The sequence below is a fragment of the Colias croceus genome, chromosome 14 (assembly GCF_905220415.1).
Source record: "Colias croceus chromosome 14, ilColCroc2.1".
NCBI classification, from domain to species: domain Eukaryota; kingdom Metazoa; phylum Arthropoda; class Insecta; order Lepidoptera; family Pieridae; genus Colias; species Colias croceus.
This window is the reverse complement of record NC_059550.1, coordinates 5,252,918-5,269,932: the sequence shown is the minus strand read 5'-3', so window position 1 is coordinate 5,269,932 and position 17,015 is coordinate 5,252,918. Positions and strand designations below refer to the sequence as shown.

The 17,015-nt window shown below is 33.3% G+C and overlaps 1 protein-coding gene across 5 annotated transcripts in view; it reads right to left on the bottom strand.

Moving 5' to 3' along the window:
* The window catches only part of LOC123697404 (glycogen synthase kinase-3 beta), a 33,801-nt gene that overhangs the window by 14,742 nt on the left and 2,044 nt on the right, over positions 1 to 17,015 (bottom strand). Inside the window, exon 1 of one of the 5 annotated variants that reach the window (XM_045643905.1) lies at positions 8,073 to 8,485. The exons of the other annotated variants lie outside the window; for them this stretch is intronic. Within the exon in view, the coding sequence (XP_045499861.1) occupies positions 8,073 to 8,172 (100 nt within the window). The 5' untranslated portion in view covers positions 8,173 to 8,485. Of the gene's footprint in view, positions 1 to 8,072; positions 8,486 to 17,015 lie in introns of those variants that run through there. 5 annotated transcript variants of the gene reach the window in all.

The window sequence follows — 17,015 nt, the reverse complement described above, 5'->3', positions numbered from 1 at the left end:
TTTCTCAAAATATACCGACATATTATAGACAACTAATTAAGAAATAAACTGATTAGAACTTTCTTTCTTCTTAGACTATCGTGATCTAAAGCATGAAAGTTGATTTTTATCTGTAAACATCTTTATGTATCAACGTCACTGCAATGATCAGTATCATGCCACATGAACGCCGTGTCTACCTTTTTATACAAGTAATGATAATTTTGTGTTGTGACGTCATCCATACATGTATATATAGTAAATCATTTGTACGTTAAACATTATGTACACAAATTTTGACAATAACATTATATGTAGTGCAACTCACGAAATTAGATCTGAACATGTTTATGAGAAAAAAGTTTTTTCTTGGTAAACATGTTTGATGTGACACACACATTGTGAAGTTTATTGGAAGGAGATAAAAAACATGATAATGGCTAGATCAAATTAATAAGCCTGTATTTTTATTTTTAGTAAGCTGGGTTGAAGAACTAAGCAGTAGTTATTTCTTAAATATAAGGGAACTAGTATCCGAATCTCTGCAATTGTTGTGGCCCAAGACACATTCAATTATAATATCTAGATCTTAAAAGACCAATCCTAAAAGATATGAACATATACCTAGTATACAATTAAATTGCCGCCAGATCCTACTTATTGATAAATTCTGTCACAAAATACATATTGGCAACCGTAATTAGGTCTCAAAATGTGGTTTGTCTTTAAAGGAATCGATTTACTTTACGATTTATTTAAAAATGGGTATCATTTAAGCTATCACCAATTTAATTAGTTTTGTGTTCCTTAAATAATAGGGTTTGTCCTCAAAATAGTAGATCTGTCACCAAAACAATGCAAAATCTGTTCCACAATAAATCACCTAAAATCCTGAGATATAAGGTCTAGTACCAAATAAATGTTTTTGTATGTATTATAATAGGTGTGTCCTAATAAGTATTTAAGCAAACTAATTTAAAGAGATCACCAATAAATCATATTATGTTACTAAAAGTTAAAATAATCAATATTTATTCTTAAAAATAATAACCACTGAATAATCAGCTCTGGTTTAATAGCTGGCTAATGGTTAGCATAATTGATGATAAAACACTTAATTAAAGTTAAAATAACCAATATTTATTGTTAAAAAACAATAATCACTGAATAATCAGCGCTGGTTTGGATTTCGAAGGGCGCCCCCTTTTTCTTTTCTGGCCGATAAGCACATTTTTTGCTTCTGGTGGGGGGTTAGCCAGCTTTAAGCGTATGGCTAATCCGATAATATGTTTGCACATGTCAATTTTTAAAGCGCGCCAATTTGTCTCCGCCCATTTGATCATTTTTTCATTAAAATTATAAATTGATGTAAATTGATAACGAATACTATTAATTTATTATCTGAACGAAATAAAATGTTACTACTGTATTGGTGACAAAATATCAAATAAAAAGGAGTCGCAGTCAGGGATCAATAATCGATTTATTTGGTGACAGATCTACCATTCTGAGCAAAGAGATATTATTTAAGTAACAAAACTGTTATTATAAGAACGAAGTTTATATTCATGTAATGCAATATAATTTTGTTGGTTATCGATCTCTTATTTTACACATATATTAACATTAATTTGATAATTCATACCTGGGAACAATTTTTGTTTATCTGAGAACGAAAATATTTCGAAGTGATAGATCTATTTATTAGGTGATACAACTTGATGACAAATATAAATTTTGGTGATAGAAAATATAGTTCCCTTTAAAAATCAACCTAATAGTATGTACCTATGGTATGTTAACTTGAAAATACTCCGTATTGGAATTCAAAGAGTCATTTCAAAAAACGAAAAGAAAATATGCGTGCGTGACTTGTTACCATAAAAAAATGCCCACAACTTTAATAAATGGTAACCCAAAAATAAATTGTTATAATCATTGAACTTATTCTGTACAGTACCTACACTACTAAAAAAATGTTTGTTAAAAATATTTACTTTCTATGTAACAAAACTAGTTATTGTGTTAAGTAATATGTAAGTAGATAATTATATTACATAATATTATTTCCACTTAACATTTTTATGTATTGAGAATTTGCCGCAAGATCGTAAACACGTGAAAAAAATATGTCATTAGCATTACGGTAGATCAAAGAACATTAGTTACATTAAAATAATAAATATTTTATTTCTCAGCGAATATAATCGAAGTCCCGTATTAACAAAAAAATAATTCGAAAGAAAACTTACAAAAACGTAAACACAATAGGTACCTACAACGAGTTTTTAGCATACCTGAATAAGTTTAAAATTAATTTTGTAGGAGGTGGTTTACCTCCATAATGACACGACAGCCAAAACGCCCACGAGTTTAACTTTTGAAAGATTGACTTTACTGTTTTAAAACGCATATTTTTCGATATATTTTTACCATTATTCAAAACTCAACTAATTTTTATTTATGTGATAGATTCTATAAAAAAAACTATAGATAATTACTTCAAATATAGATATAGTATATCGCCTTGTAAGATAAAGGAAGATAGATATATGTAATTTATAATTTAAAAACAGTCTGATAAAATATTTTCTAAAACTATCCTTATCCAAACCTCTAAACCAAAATAGTCTAGACTAAATTATCAAAATAATAACTTTAGAAATGCTTAGAGTGGTTGGTTATGCTTAGAATGGTTCAGTTCTCATAATTTGAAGACGGAATAGTTTTGTGTTAAAAAAAACTAATTATTTATTTAATTTATCGTTTAATTATTTATTATTTAAGTAGTTACATATATTATTTATTTACATTTTATAAAAAGTAAGTTCTGGTTTATTTTCCTAAAATAAACATTAACACGCATATGATAATATAATGTGGTTTGAAATTATCTATAATACTAAGACACCACATTTCCTCGTCACAGCTGGTGGCAGATGTATTGTTTTTGCAAGACGACACCACGTGATCTAATTCCCTTTGTATACAACTTCAAAATGTGACCGATGCAGTCTTTGACAGAGAATATAAAGGAACCGGTCACTATACCTCTGACGTATGTACCGTGAACTTGCGCTTGTACGCGTTTCAACGCAGTTCTTATAAATCGTACTGTAGTATTTATTATACGTCTTTTTCGTGTTGATAGAAACATCATAAAAATCACTACGTTTCTATAATATGCAGTTAACCAAAAAAAAAAATAGGCAGGTGGGTACACGCTCTATGTCGCATATCTACAGACTACACATCGTATTCTGCAAATCTTTGGATTACTATAAATAAGTACATGTAATTATGTATACAGGGTGTCCCAAAAAGTAGTGATGAACGGAAGCTGGGAGGTAGAGGACCTAAAGGGCTATCCGAATCATCCCCATTTATGTTATGAGATTTTTCGTATTTTCGGAGTTATGACGTTTTTTTCAATTTTTCACCTATCGCCGAGTACGATGATATTTTCACTCATGGTGACGTCAATTATTGCGCTAGATGCTTGATTTTTTTTTGTGTGCTAAGCTGAAAGATAGGCCAATTCAGTATGGTAACATTTACTATCGTCAGACCTTTGAATGGAATAAAAAAAAGAATTAAATGCCAAGAAAGATAAAATTACCCAGTATGTTCACCACTTCAAGGGCCCGTAAAAAAATAAAATCACATAAAAAAAGTTTTCCGTTTTGCTTTTAAAAACTTGCTCTATCTATCAGGTAACTACCCTGAAAATTTCAATTTAATATTCAGAAGGCTTCAATCGAAAAATTGAAATCTAAATGTGGTAAGTGCAAAAATTGAATTAACATGATGATTAATAAAAACAAATTAAAACCAATAACAAGGTGTTTAATTACCAGATTTTTTTAAATTGACCCCGCTGTTGCTTAATGTAAGTCCGACATCACCGTAAAAAGTTGTCTTTTAAATGTCTGAATGCCCTTTTATCATTTTTAATAGTTTCTTTTGCTACTATGAATTTTCGGGTTATTTCGTCCAAATTGTGGCAGTCTCTCGTCTTTGCAGTATCCCCGCGAAAAAAAAAATGAGGTTTATGTCCGGGAACCGTGGAGGCCAGGCTAAGGGGCAAAGATACCCTGAATGATGGATTGGTCGTTGCAGCCTGCGCATGCGCCGGTGACGCCTACCTAAAAGCCTGGCCTCCACAGTCCCTCGACCTAAATCCCATTGATTTATTTCAATGGGGATACTAAAAAGACCTCGGCTACTTGAGAGAATGCCACAATTTGGACGAAATAACCCGGAAATTCATAGTAGCAGAAGAAACCATTAAAAATGATAAAAGGGCATTCAGACATTTAAAAGACAACTTTTTACGGTGATGTCACACTTACATTGAGCAACAGCGGGGTCATTTTAAAAATTTCTGCTAATTAAACACCTATTTATTGGTTTTAATTTGGTTATAATGATCATCATGTTGATAAAATTTTTTCACTTACCACATTTAGATTTCAATTTTTCGATAGAAGCCTTTTGAATAATTAAATGAAATTTTTAGGGTAGCTACCTGATAGACAGAGCAAGTTTTTAAAAGCCAAATGGAAAACTCTTTTTATGTGATTTTATTTTTTTATGGGCCCTTGAAGTTGTGAACATACTGGGTAATTTTATCTTTCTTGGCATTTAATTCTTTTTTTTATTCCATTCGAAGATCTAACGATAGAAAATGTTACCATACTGAATTGGCTTATCTTTCAGCTTAGCACACAAAAAAAATTAAGCATCTAGCGCAATAATTGACGTCACCATGAGTGAAAATATCATCGTACTCGGCGATAGGTGGAAAATTGAAAAAAACGTCATAACTCCGAAAATACGAAAAATCGTATAACATACATGGGGGTGATTCGGATAGCCCTCTAGGTCCTCTACCTCCCAGCTTCCGTTCATCACTACTTTTTGGGACACCCTGTATAATCAGACTTAAGAATGATGATGTTTTTGATATAGGTATTTGAAGTGAAAATTTAGAATGGGAAAATGGTTAGACGTTTATTATACTGCTTGTTACCGCCGCGCGCCGCGTCTCCTATACACATAATATTTGGATCGTTCTGCTTTCACTATATTTGGGAAGGTATTCAATATTTTGTTATGTAAAATTTAAATTGGTTGGATGGCCAATCAAGACAAGGTTTCAGTATTCATCATCTAGAATATGATTATACATTACATTTGAAAACCACGCAATTTTTGCTCTGAGGTTAAAAATATCAATACCTATGTGCCTACATACAATATCTAGACGTGATAATGTTACCGATACTGTCAAAGAAAATCAGACTTGTGACTAAGATCGTCGTTGTAAGATAATGCATACAATATTGTGAATTGTGATGGTGTTCACGGGAAGAACATTTACCGTCCATCTCGGATTTCAATCCCTTTACGTTCTCTGATTATTAAATTATTCGATTATAAAATCAGTTTTTATAGTACATTTTAAACAAATGGAAGGTAATTAAAAATATTTGTGAAACAAGTGTTTAAAAAAATAAACCAAATTAAGCGCCAATCTAATATAAATTAAAGAAAAGGAGTTTATAAAGAAGAATTAAAAAAAAAGATTTTAAGAAAGAATATATATATAATTGTAAATTGCGGATAGTTTCTAATGTAAATATTTTACATTCATGAAAAATACGCATTATTTATTTACTTGTATTAGATACTATCCAAAATGCGAAAGCAATAAGTCAATTATGCAATATCAATTTCCATCGGTATTGTTGAAAGACTCATAAAATGTTGTGCTCTATTAAGTCTGGATAAAACAAAATTGAATTTGCACGGCTAGTTGTTAAATCCATGACTGTGCGAAAGACAGGTAATGGACACATCAATCATAATTGCTATAGAAGAAAATCAATACTGTGATAGGAAATAGTGGGATATCCCCAACAATGAACGAACTATAAACACCGCATATTATTTTACGCTATCATTTATTGCGCACTATCGCTACTACTATATTACTATTTTTATTTATAAGTATTCCAAAGGAATAAAAAAATAACGCATTTATAACAGACTGACCTTCGGACGCTTGTTTACGCGTACATGTTTCAGAAAACATCACTACGAATGTTAGAGAATTTTGAACTTCAATTGCTGTTGTAAACTTCGCATTAGTCACGTATTCGTCTGATTGAAATAAGTTGAACGTTTAATATTAAAATGTAGAGCAGACAGCAATCTATACATAATATGTAAATTATTAAAAAAATAACATTCGTTTTGATTACATATCGAAAACGCTTTAAGAAAGACATTTAATAAAAATTAGTCTTCATTTAACTTTCGCCTTTTAGTAACCACTTTATTTCTGTGGTTTGGAGAGCAGTTAAAGCAAGTGGTTCTCCGGTGCGATTGATTGCTTCTTGAACTTGTGGCGGAAATATGGGCCAATCTGATAAATTCCCCTTATTTTGTTTCTTTCAATCGACGTTCACTTCTAGCATTTTAAAAAGATTTACATAAATGTATAAAACTGCGTTGAATGCATTATTCTCTCGAGTATTTTCGAGTTCAGTCTTTTAAAGTGAAACTTTTATTACATCGCCTCAAACTTTTTGGTCTGTGTAGCGCATGTCGCGTGTATCGCGGCAACCGAGTAGGTATTACCTACTCGGCACGCGACATGCGCTACACAAAGCAGTGTTCCGAACCGTTCGAACAATTTCATTTTACCGGGGTTTCATAAAACCACACCCTTGGATATGTCGCCATGACCTCACCTTCACCGAGTAGGCCGAGTAGGTAGACCATACCTATTACCGAGTAGACCAAGTAGACTGCACCTTCGAGTAGACCAAACCTATTACCGAGTAGACCAAGTAGACCGCACTTTCACCGATTAGTCCAAGTAGACCAATCCTATTATCGAATAGACCAAGTAGACCACATCAATTTCCGAGTAGACCAAGTAGACCGCACCTTCACCGAGTAGACCAAGTATACCACACCAATAGACCACATCAATTTCCGAGTAGACCAAGTAGACCGCACCTTCACCGAGTAGACCAAGTATACCACACCAAATTCCGAGTAGACCAAGTATACCACACCAAATTCCGAGTAGAACAAGTAGACCGCACCTTCACAGAGAAGACCAAGTAGACCACACCAATTTCCGAGTAGTCTACATCAATTTCCGAGTAGACCAAGTAGACCGCACATTCGAGTAGACCAAACCTATTACCGAGTAGACCAAGTAGACCGTACATTCGAGGAGACCAAACCTATTACCGAGTAGACCAATTAGACGATGATAATGACATGGTCTGTGTAGCGCATGTCGCGTGACGTACGATAATTATTATCGTACAAATACGATGATAATGAGATGATATGATAATTTCTATCATGCAAAATTCGTGAATTTATATTATTTACTGAGTAGACCAATAAGACCGCTCCTTCGAGTAGACCATACCTATTACCGAGTAGACCAAGTAGACCGCTCCTTCGAGTAGACCATACCTATTACCGAGTAGACCATACCTATTACCGAGTAGACCATACCTATTACCGAGTAGACCAAGTAGACCGCTCCTTCGAGTAGACCAAAATGCATCGGTCGAACCGGACGATAATTATCGTACAAATACGATAATTTTGTGCCTAAGTTTCACTTTTACCGTGGTTTCATAAAACCACACAACATTTTTTTTTTAATTGGAGAATCTTTTCTCATCATCCTTTCTCATATTATGTATATCTTTATCTCTGTTTCAGTTTAACATTCACCAGCTATCAGATCTTATCAGGTTATTGTTACACATATATCATACAGCCATAAAATCGATGACGATCGTACAATAGGAATATAATATGGCGTTAATAAAAATTATTTCCATTTCAAAATCTTACGTGTCGATGCACCAATATCTCCAAAGAGCCAAAGACAGTGCTAATTTATTTACTAAACGTTCTGAATGATTCACTTGGTTGGTTATCTCTAAAAATGCCATTACACTTTTTCATTTTATGTGCACAATTGGCACTACTCACTGACAGTCTCATGAGTCGTCACATTCTTATTATTAAATCAATAATTGGACATATATTACCTTTTTTGGATAACACGTAATTAGGATCTGATGATTTCGATCGGCTGTGGCGAATTTCAGCATCAGCGTTCACCGTGTAAGTTCCTCTACGACGTAACATTTTTACAATACACTTGTTTTACACTCATTTGAAAAACGCACCATCACAGACACGTACATGATTATTCACATAGCGGATATAACTTAAGCAGGAAAATTAATTTACGTAACACCACTCGACAAAGCGAATATGCCTTCGCAACAGTAATCTACGTCGGAGAAGGCATCTCGAGTGAGACATATAGCAAATGCCACTGCGAATTAGATCAGCTGAATGAATCGATGTCTTTGACAAGCGATTGCAAACGCAGCTGACGACGTCGTAGCGAGACTCGTGAGTGGTCAAGTGAGCGAAAGGCAATTCGAAAACCGAGAGTACGTTGGCACGGTTACACCACGAATGGCAGGATGGAGTGCTCTTGCCTCGACCGCATATGATAGCGAGATCGCCGACACTCGCTGAAGTCACTGATAACATTTACGATAACGTGGACAAGTGACTATGTCAAATAATACAAGAAACAGATGTCACCATTTGCATATAATATATTATTATATTGATTATTGTGTTTCTCCGCAAGATATTGCTGATAACTTTACTAAACTTAGTTTCCAAAAAATATTGAGCCTGAAGTTTTTATCATTAAAGTAACTACATCTGCATCATAATCATATCATATCATCTGCAAGTTGCAACATACTTTTTCCAATAATATTTCCAATAATCAATAATTTAAAAATTGGAAACTCAATATTTTGTCTAAATCTACAAGAATTGGTACTTTTTTGTTTTATTATAAGTATTTTCGTTATTCTTATTATTAAAAATATTCGAAATACATGGTTATATTATTATTGCTATGTAAAAAATAAAGATGAGAGATTTAGCCTTTTGCCCTGAAGCCTATTACAAAAACGCGACAAGGCCAAGAGCGTTTAATACCGGTGAATACTTAGTTGAAACAAGTTATATTAAACTCGTAATGAAACAATATCAGTTATAGATAAACTGTTGAAATTCCAACCTTTAAATTAATGCAAATGGATTAGGATTATGTTGTTTACAAATTATGCACGCTTTTATATCTAAATAAGGTAGGTGTGTGTAAGATCTAAAAAGTTTAAAACATTTTAAACCTACTTTTATAAATACATAGTTTATTTTTGCATTCAAGTCAGGCCAAGTGCGAGTCGGACTCGCGCACGAACGGTTCCGTACTATCATATTCTACAATAGAAAATTATTCATTCTATGGGGACCCCTTAATATACAGGGTGTCCCAAAAAGTAGTGATGAACGGAAGTTGGGAGGTAGAGGACCTAGAGGGCTATCCGAATCACCCCCATGTATGTTATGCGATTTTTCGTATTTTCGGAGCTATGACATTTTTTTCAATTTTTCATCTATCGCTGAGTACGATGATATTTTCACTCATGGTGACGACAATTATTGCGCTAGATGCTTGATTTTTTTTTTGTGTGCTAAGCTGAAAGATAGGCCAATTTAGTATGGTAACATTTACTATCTATAGATCTCTGAATGGAATAAAAAAAAGAATTAAATGCCAAGAAAGATAAAATGACTCAGTATGTTCGCCACTTCAAGGGCCCGTAAAAAAATAAAATCACAAAAAAAAAGTTTTCCGTTTGGCTTTTAAAAACTTGCTCCATCTATCAGGTAGCTACCCTGAAAATTTTATTTTATTATTCAGAAGACTTCAATCGAAAAATTGAAATCTAAATGTGGTAAGTGCAAAAATTGAAGAAACATGATGATAAATAAAAACAAATTAAAACCAATAAAAAGGTGTTTAATTACCAGAAATTTTTAAAATAACCCCGCTGTTGCTCAGTGCAAGTGCGACATCACCGTAAAAAGTTGTCTTTAAAATGTCTGAATGCCCTTTTTTCATTTTTAAAGGTTTCTTTTGCAACTATGTATTTCCAGGTTATGTCGTCCAAATTGTGGCAGTCTCTCATCTTTGTAGTATCCCCACGGAAAAAAATCAATAGGGTTTATGTCCGGGGACCGTGGACGCCAGGCTAAAGGGCAAACATACCCTGAAAGATGGAGTGGTCGTTGCAGCCTGCGCATGCGCCGGTGACGCTTGCCTTAAAGCCTGACCTCCACGGTCCCACGACCTAAGCCCCATTGATTTGTTTCAATGGGGATACTAAAAAGACCTTGGTTACTTGAGAGAATGCCACAATTTGGACGAAATAACCCGGAAATTCATAGTAGCAGAAGAAACCATTAAAAATGATAAAAGGGCATTCAGACATTTAAAAGACAACTTTTTACGGTGATGTCGCACTAACATTGAGCAACAGAGGGGTTATTTTAAAAATTCCTGGTAATTAAACACCTTGTTATTGGTTTTAATTTGTTTTTATTAATCATCATGTTAATTCAATTTTTGCACTTACCACATTTAGATTTCAATTTTTCGATTGAAGCCTTCTGAATAATAAAATGAAATTTTTAGGGTAGCTACCTGATAGATAGAGCAAGTTTTTAAAAGCCAAATGGAAAACTTTTTTTATGTGATTTTATTTTTTTATATGGGCCCTTGAAGTTGTGAACATACTGGGTAATCTTTCTTGGCATTTAACTCTTTTTTTTATTCCATTCGAAGATCTAACGATAGTAAATGTTACCATACTGAATCGGCCTATCTTTCAGCTTAGCACCCCAAAAAAAATCAAGCATCTAGCGCAATAACTGACGTCACCATGAGTGAAAATATCATCGTACTCAGCGATAGATGAAAAATTTAAAAAAATGTCATAACTCCGAAAATACGAAAAATCGCATAACATACATGGGGGTGATTCGGATAGCCCTCTAGGTCCTCTACCTCCCAGCTTCCGTTCATCACTACTTTTTGGGACACCCTGTATATATAGTTGTGGTCATATAATTAAGAACGATTCGAAGTACTAGAAATTTTTATTTAATTAATCTCATACACAGAGATGTGCACCTTCTGAGAAGCAACTAGTTATGTCATAAAATAGCCACATTAATAGAGCAACTAAGTTTAAGAATAAATAATAAAATCGCCAACAATTTTTTTTGAAAAATAATTTATTTCACCAAAGCAACACATTCAAATAATAGTGAAGCTGGACAAATAATTAAGAACGATTAATTTATATGCTCGGGAATTGTTTTGTATGACACTGTCATTAAAAAAATTACAATAATACGTTGCGCGAAAAACTTATAAAGCATGTTAATACATTTTTAACTAAAATTAATATTTAATAGCATGTCCACGGCTTTTAATTACTGCTTTACACCGGCGAGGCATTGACTCTATTAATTTTTGACATTTTTCTAGAGAAATAGAGTTCCATTCTTCTAAGAAAACGTCGTACAGCTCCCTTAAATTTCGACACTGTGTATTTGAAACCTTTTTCTTTACTTCGAACCACAGATTCTCTATTGGGTTTAGGTCAGGGCTGTTAGCTGGCCAGTCCAAAACAGAAACTGACTGCGCTGTTAGAAATTCCTTTACAGTGTGTGCAGTGTGCTTTGGATCATTGTCATGCTGGAATGTCCAAATAACCGGTAGAACTTCTTCAGCATAAGATAACATTGTTTCTTCCAGTATATTTTTGTATTGGAATTGATCCATGTTACCTTCTATCAACTTTACAGGACCAACACCATGTCCAGAAAAGCACCCCCAAATTTTCACATTTCCACCACCGTGTTTTAATGTAACTTTCGTGTACTTAGGGTCGAAATCTGTATTCGGAGGACGTCGAACATAACGTTTTCCATCGGAACATACTCTGTTTATTTTCGTTTCGTCAGAGAAAAGTACATTTTTCCACTGTCGCACAGTCCAGTTTTCATATTTTCTTGCAAACCTAAGACGGGCTTGCCTGTGGCAAAGTTTCAACATGGGTACTTTTCTTGCTATCCGACCATGCAATTTTTCTTCTACCAAACGTCTTCGAATAGTGCGTGCTGAGATTGCTGAAGGGTTATTTTCCCCGAAATATTCTTTTCTCAGCTCATTGGACCCTTTAAAAGGATTTTGTTTCGCCATACGGACGATGTTTCGGTCATCCCGAGGAGTTGTTTTTCTATGTCTTGGCATACGTGGGACATCCGAAGTTGTTTGATACGTATCAAAATGCCTTATGGCGTGGAAAACCATAGTTTTTGAACATTGCAGATGGTCGGCTATCTTTTTATAAGACCAATTCTTCCCGCGAAGTTTTATTGTAACTTCCCTAGTAGATTTATCACAACTTTTATTTTTTCCCATTTTTTTTAATAATAAGTAATCACTTTTAATATTTTGCAACTCTTAATGGCGCCAAAGTACACCTACAACAACAAATCAAGTCGAGTGTTCTCTATTCAAATCTGAATAAAAGTATAAACTATTTAGCGTTCTTAATTATGTGACCAGCCAGTAAATAGGAGAACTATGTTTAGAAGTAGTTTAAAAAGTTTGTCTATTATTTTTTAGGCTAATCACGTGTATTAATGAAGACAGTGATTTGTTGGAAAAGTATTTCTATATCGAGAAAAATAAAAATAATTACATGAAATTAGTTATGCATCTTAGTCTGAAAAAATCTTCCCTTTGTATCAGCGTTCTTAATTATATGACCACCACTGTATATATTTTTAAATTTTAGTGCATATTTGTTGTTACAGTTATTACACCAGGGTAGATCCCTTTAAAAATAATAAAAAGTGAAAAAAAATCGCAGTAGGTTGAAACCCATTAGAAAATGATTATTATTCCCATTATTAAAGGAATATTTATCGACATCATTATTAACCGACTTCAAAAAAAAGGAGGAGGTTATCAATTTTCGGCCGGTATGTTTTTTTTTTATGTATGTACACCGATTACTCCGAGGTTTCTGAACCGATTTACGTGATTCTTTTTTTGTTCGATGCGGGATTCGGTGGTTCGGGCGGTTCGGTGTCGAATTGGTCCCATAAAAATTTTATTCGGATAGGCCCAGTAGTTTTTATTTTATGAGCATTTTTGTCTGTAGGTATTTGTGAATTTTGCAAGTGCAAGTTTGAAGTCGGTTGTTTTTAACGCAGTTATTACTTGTTTTGCTTTTAAATATGCTGTAAAATATTAGTTGTACTTACAACGGATGATTTTTTATCTTTTGAAATATTACCGATACAAGAGAAAATCTATATATAAAAGAAAGTCTGTATGTTCCAACACTAATAACTCGAGATCTGCTGAACCAATTTTCATGGTTTTGGATTTGTCACCGCCCAGAATAGCAGAATAAATCATAAAAACAATCTAATGGGTTTCATCCTACTGCGATTTTTTTGTTTTCAAAAATTATCTACTCTGGTAGCGGCAAAATAACCTTTGTGAAAATTTCACCTTCTAGCGATAGCTTTATGAGATACAGCCTGGAGACAGACAGACAACGGAGGCTAGGATCCCGATTTACCCTTTGAAATAAAGGAACCCTAAAAACGGGAAGCAGAAGAAAAAACGACGTAGGTATTTGTAACGAGAAAAACTACGTAAACAAAAAATTCTAGCTCATATTATTTTTTGAAGAGCTGATGGGGCCGAATGCCATCACCGTCCAAGATCATTTGCGGAGGCGTAATATCGTTTGCAGACTACGCTTCCAACAGAAAAGTTATTCAGATGTTCAAAGGTAACAATTTTTTTTGGATTTGATGAATGGAAAAGCTAGTATAATATCTATACTATAATATTATAAAAGCTGAAGAGTTTGTTTGTTTTTTTGAACGCGCTAATCTCGGGAACTACTGGTCCGATTTGAAAAATTCTTTCGGTGTTAGATAGCTCATTTATGGAGGAAGGCTAAAGGATATATTATATCATTACGCTACGACCAACCGGAGAGGAGCCACGGGGGTGAAACCGCTCGCAGCAGCTAGTATACTTGTTAAAATTAAAGAATAGAAGATTTTTATTCTTTAAAAGTAAATTGTATCAACGATTTGGCGAATCCAGATAACTATAATAAATGCAACAATAGGCAATAATGTAAAATTATTAAACTGTCAATCATTTTCAATCGAATGCGAAATCGAATTCGTATAAAAATCGAAGAATAGTCGGATCGTTAAACGTACACAAAAATAAATTAAGTAATATCGCTTCAATTTAGTTTAGAATATACTTAATTCTTAACTTTCATTTTCACACTAAAAGCGGCGAAACATTTTTACATAACTTTGTAATATAACGGGGAACCGACTGGTAACGTTATGAATTGTTTAACCAAGGTTGCAATGCATCTTTATCAAAAATGCACGCCTCGTTTTACAGTAGGTGTTTAGTCGCAAAGGCCTAGTGAATATTTTAGTCCTTAAATGTTTAACTTTATTAAACTGTGTTTTTATCCTAAGATATTACTCGTCGTCGAGTAGGTTGTTAGTATTAAGAAAAGGATAATTACTGATATGTAATAAATATTGCATAATGAAGGTGAGGAAGAATGGTGAATCATTGACTTTCTGGGGTCATTTATAACTCGGATAATCCATGGGAGATTATGTGAATTATTTCTGCAAGCTTTAACATGCAAATGACAGAGCTGTCTTACATAGTTCTATGGATATCACCATGGTCGGAATTATTAATGATTTATAAACAAGCAAGGAGAACTTACAATAAAAACTAAATGAGATCTTACATTGAATGAGCTTATTGTTATTAAAGCTTAGCTTAGAACTTAAATGTATTTGTATAATATTAACCCTAATATGCATAATGTATATTATAGACAGTTATTATGATATTTAGTATTTCTGTATTCCAATAGTATGAATTATATTTTAAAATGAAATAATTTGAATTTCTACTTTACATTCTGCCGTTTCTTGGTATGAATTACCAGTGCACACATATGAGCCTACCCACTAAGAATGTTATCCTACTACCTTTTAATATTTAATGAAAAATAAAGAATTAACTGTAAAGATATGATATTGATATTTCAACCATACCATTAATATTACGAGGATCTTCAGGAGGAATCATAACTTGTGACAATTTTAAATGCAAAAGTGGAAAATTATTGAAATTTTTGGATAAAAGAAATAGTTGTAATATTGTGAAGATTTTCATGATTATGTTTTTCATATTCTGAATAATATGATGATACGGCATATGTTAATTGTGAATTGCCAAATTTATCCTTTATCTAATCTGAGTATTTATTTATTTATTTATTTTGGTAGGTAATCCAACAGCTTTACATTTTATAAGATTTTACTATTTTGTTGATTAATTGAACAAATTGCCAATAAGGATTACAACATATTATTCTTAAGAATAGACCATAAACTAGAAAGGTATACAATAATATTAATAAAAAACATAAAAATAACTACAATACAAACTTAGTTACTTAATGTGTGTGAGCGCATGTATGTGTGTGTGTGTCTGTGTGTGTGTGTGACAGTTAGGGTTGTTGAGGAAGTGCTTATGAGGAAGAGGAGGAGGAAGAGGAATTTTCACACGCAAATTTAGGGGATGCGGATGAGGATGAGGATATTTTTTTGGGGAAGAGGATGCGGATGAGGAAGCGGAAGAGGAAGTGGATGAAGACGAGGATGATAGAAAATTATAATCAGAATTAAAAACCTTTAAATTTAAATTAAAACAAGACACGAAAACACTCTCCTGTCTGTACATATTGATATTTTTACTACGTGAAATATGCCAATATTGCCCCCAAAAAATCTTCATACTATGGCATAATATGGCTTTACACTTAGTAATTATTATTTGGTGTAAAATAGGTAATATGTCTGACAACATTGCCTTTTGTGTGTGTCGCTTAGTTAAATCGGCAACTTGTTGTATCTGGTCGAATATCATGATTTGTGATTTGTGTGATTTCGCGGGCAAAAAATGGTGAAAATTTAAGTGATGGTGAAGACTCTACTCGACTAGGTTTTGATCGTATGTACCTAATGTTTGAATAAAAAAATATAAAAAAAAAATATCTCGACAAAAGATAATCCATTTAGGACACTTCTTTACTGGTTTTGTTGAGTAATATGTATAAACAAAAGCTCATCTATTAGAGTCCGACTCACGACTCAAATAGTATACATATAATACCGTGAAAAATGCCAACATTGTCCACAACATGATTTTTAAATTTCGAAGAAAATTTTTAAATTTCAAAATACCTTCATACTTTGGCAACATTAATAGATAGTATTTGGTGTAAAACAGGTTATATGTCTGACAACACTGCCTAATGTTTGTGTCGCTAACTTAAATTAGCAACTTGCTGTAACTCGTCGAATAGGTATCATGTGTGATTTCGCGGGCAAAAAATGGTGAAAATTCAAGTGATAGTTTGTGCATGATGGCTAAAACACAGGATATTATGTTTACTCATAATATGTTATAAAATAACTTTTGAAGGGTATTTTAATTAAAGCTATTATTACCACGGGAGGTTGTTTTAAACGAAAATTAGAATGGTGGGCAAAATTACCCAATACTGTAGCGATCTCTATTTCACAACATAGCCCACCATCAAAAAAAGCTTAGGGTTTGCTTCAAAAATATATGCACACGATCTAAGAAAAACATTTACTTAGATAATATATATATGTTTCCATAGAATATTTTTGCGAAAATTGAAATTATTCTAAAAAAGTGGGCAATGTTGGCATATTTCACGGTATAGGCTTTGTAAATTCGCCGCCCGATCGGATCGGCCCCATCGCGCTGCAGCGAGTGCGTTGCCGTAGATCCTCATAAATTTCCTCTAAATTTTGAGGAAGCGATAGCGGAAGAGGAATTTTTTCTTTTAATTTTTGAGGATGCGGTAACGGTTGAGGAACCCAAAATATTGCGGAACTTCCGCATTATGAGGAAGCGGAAGAGGAATCCT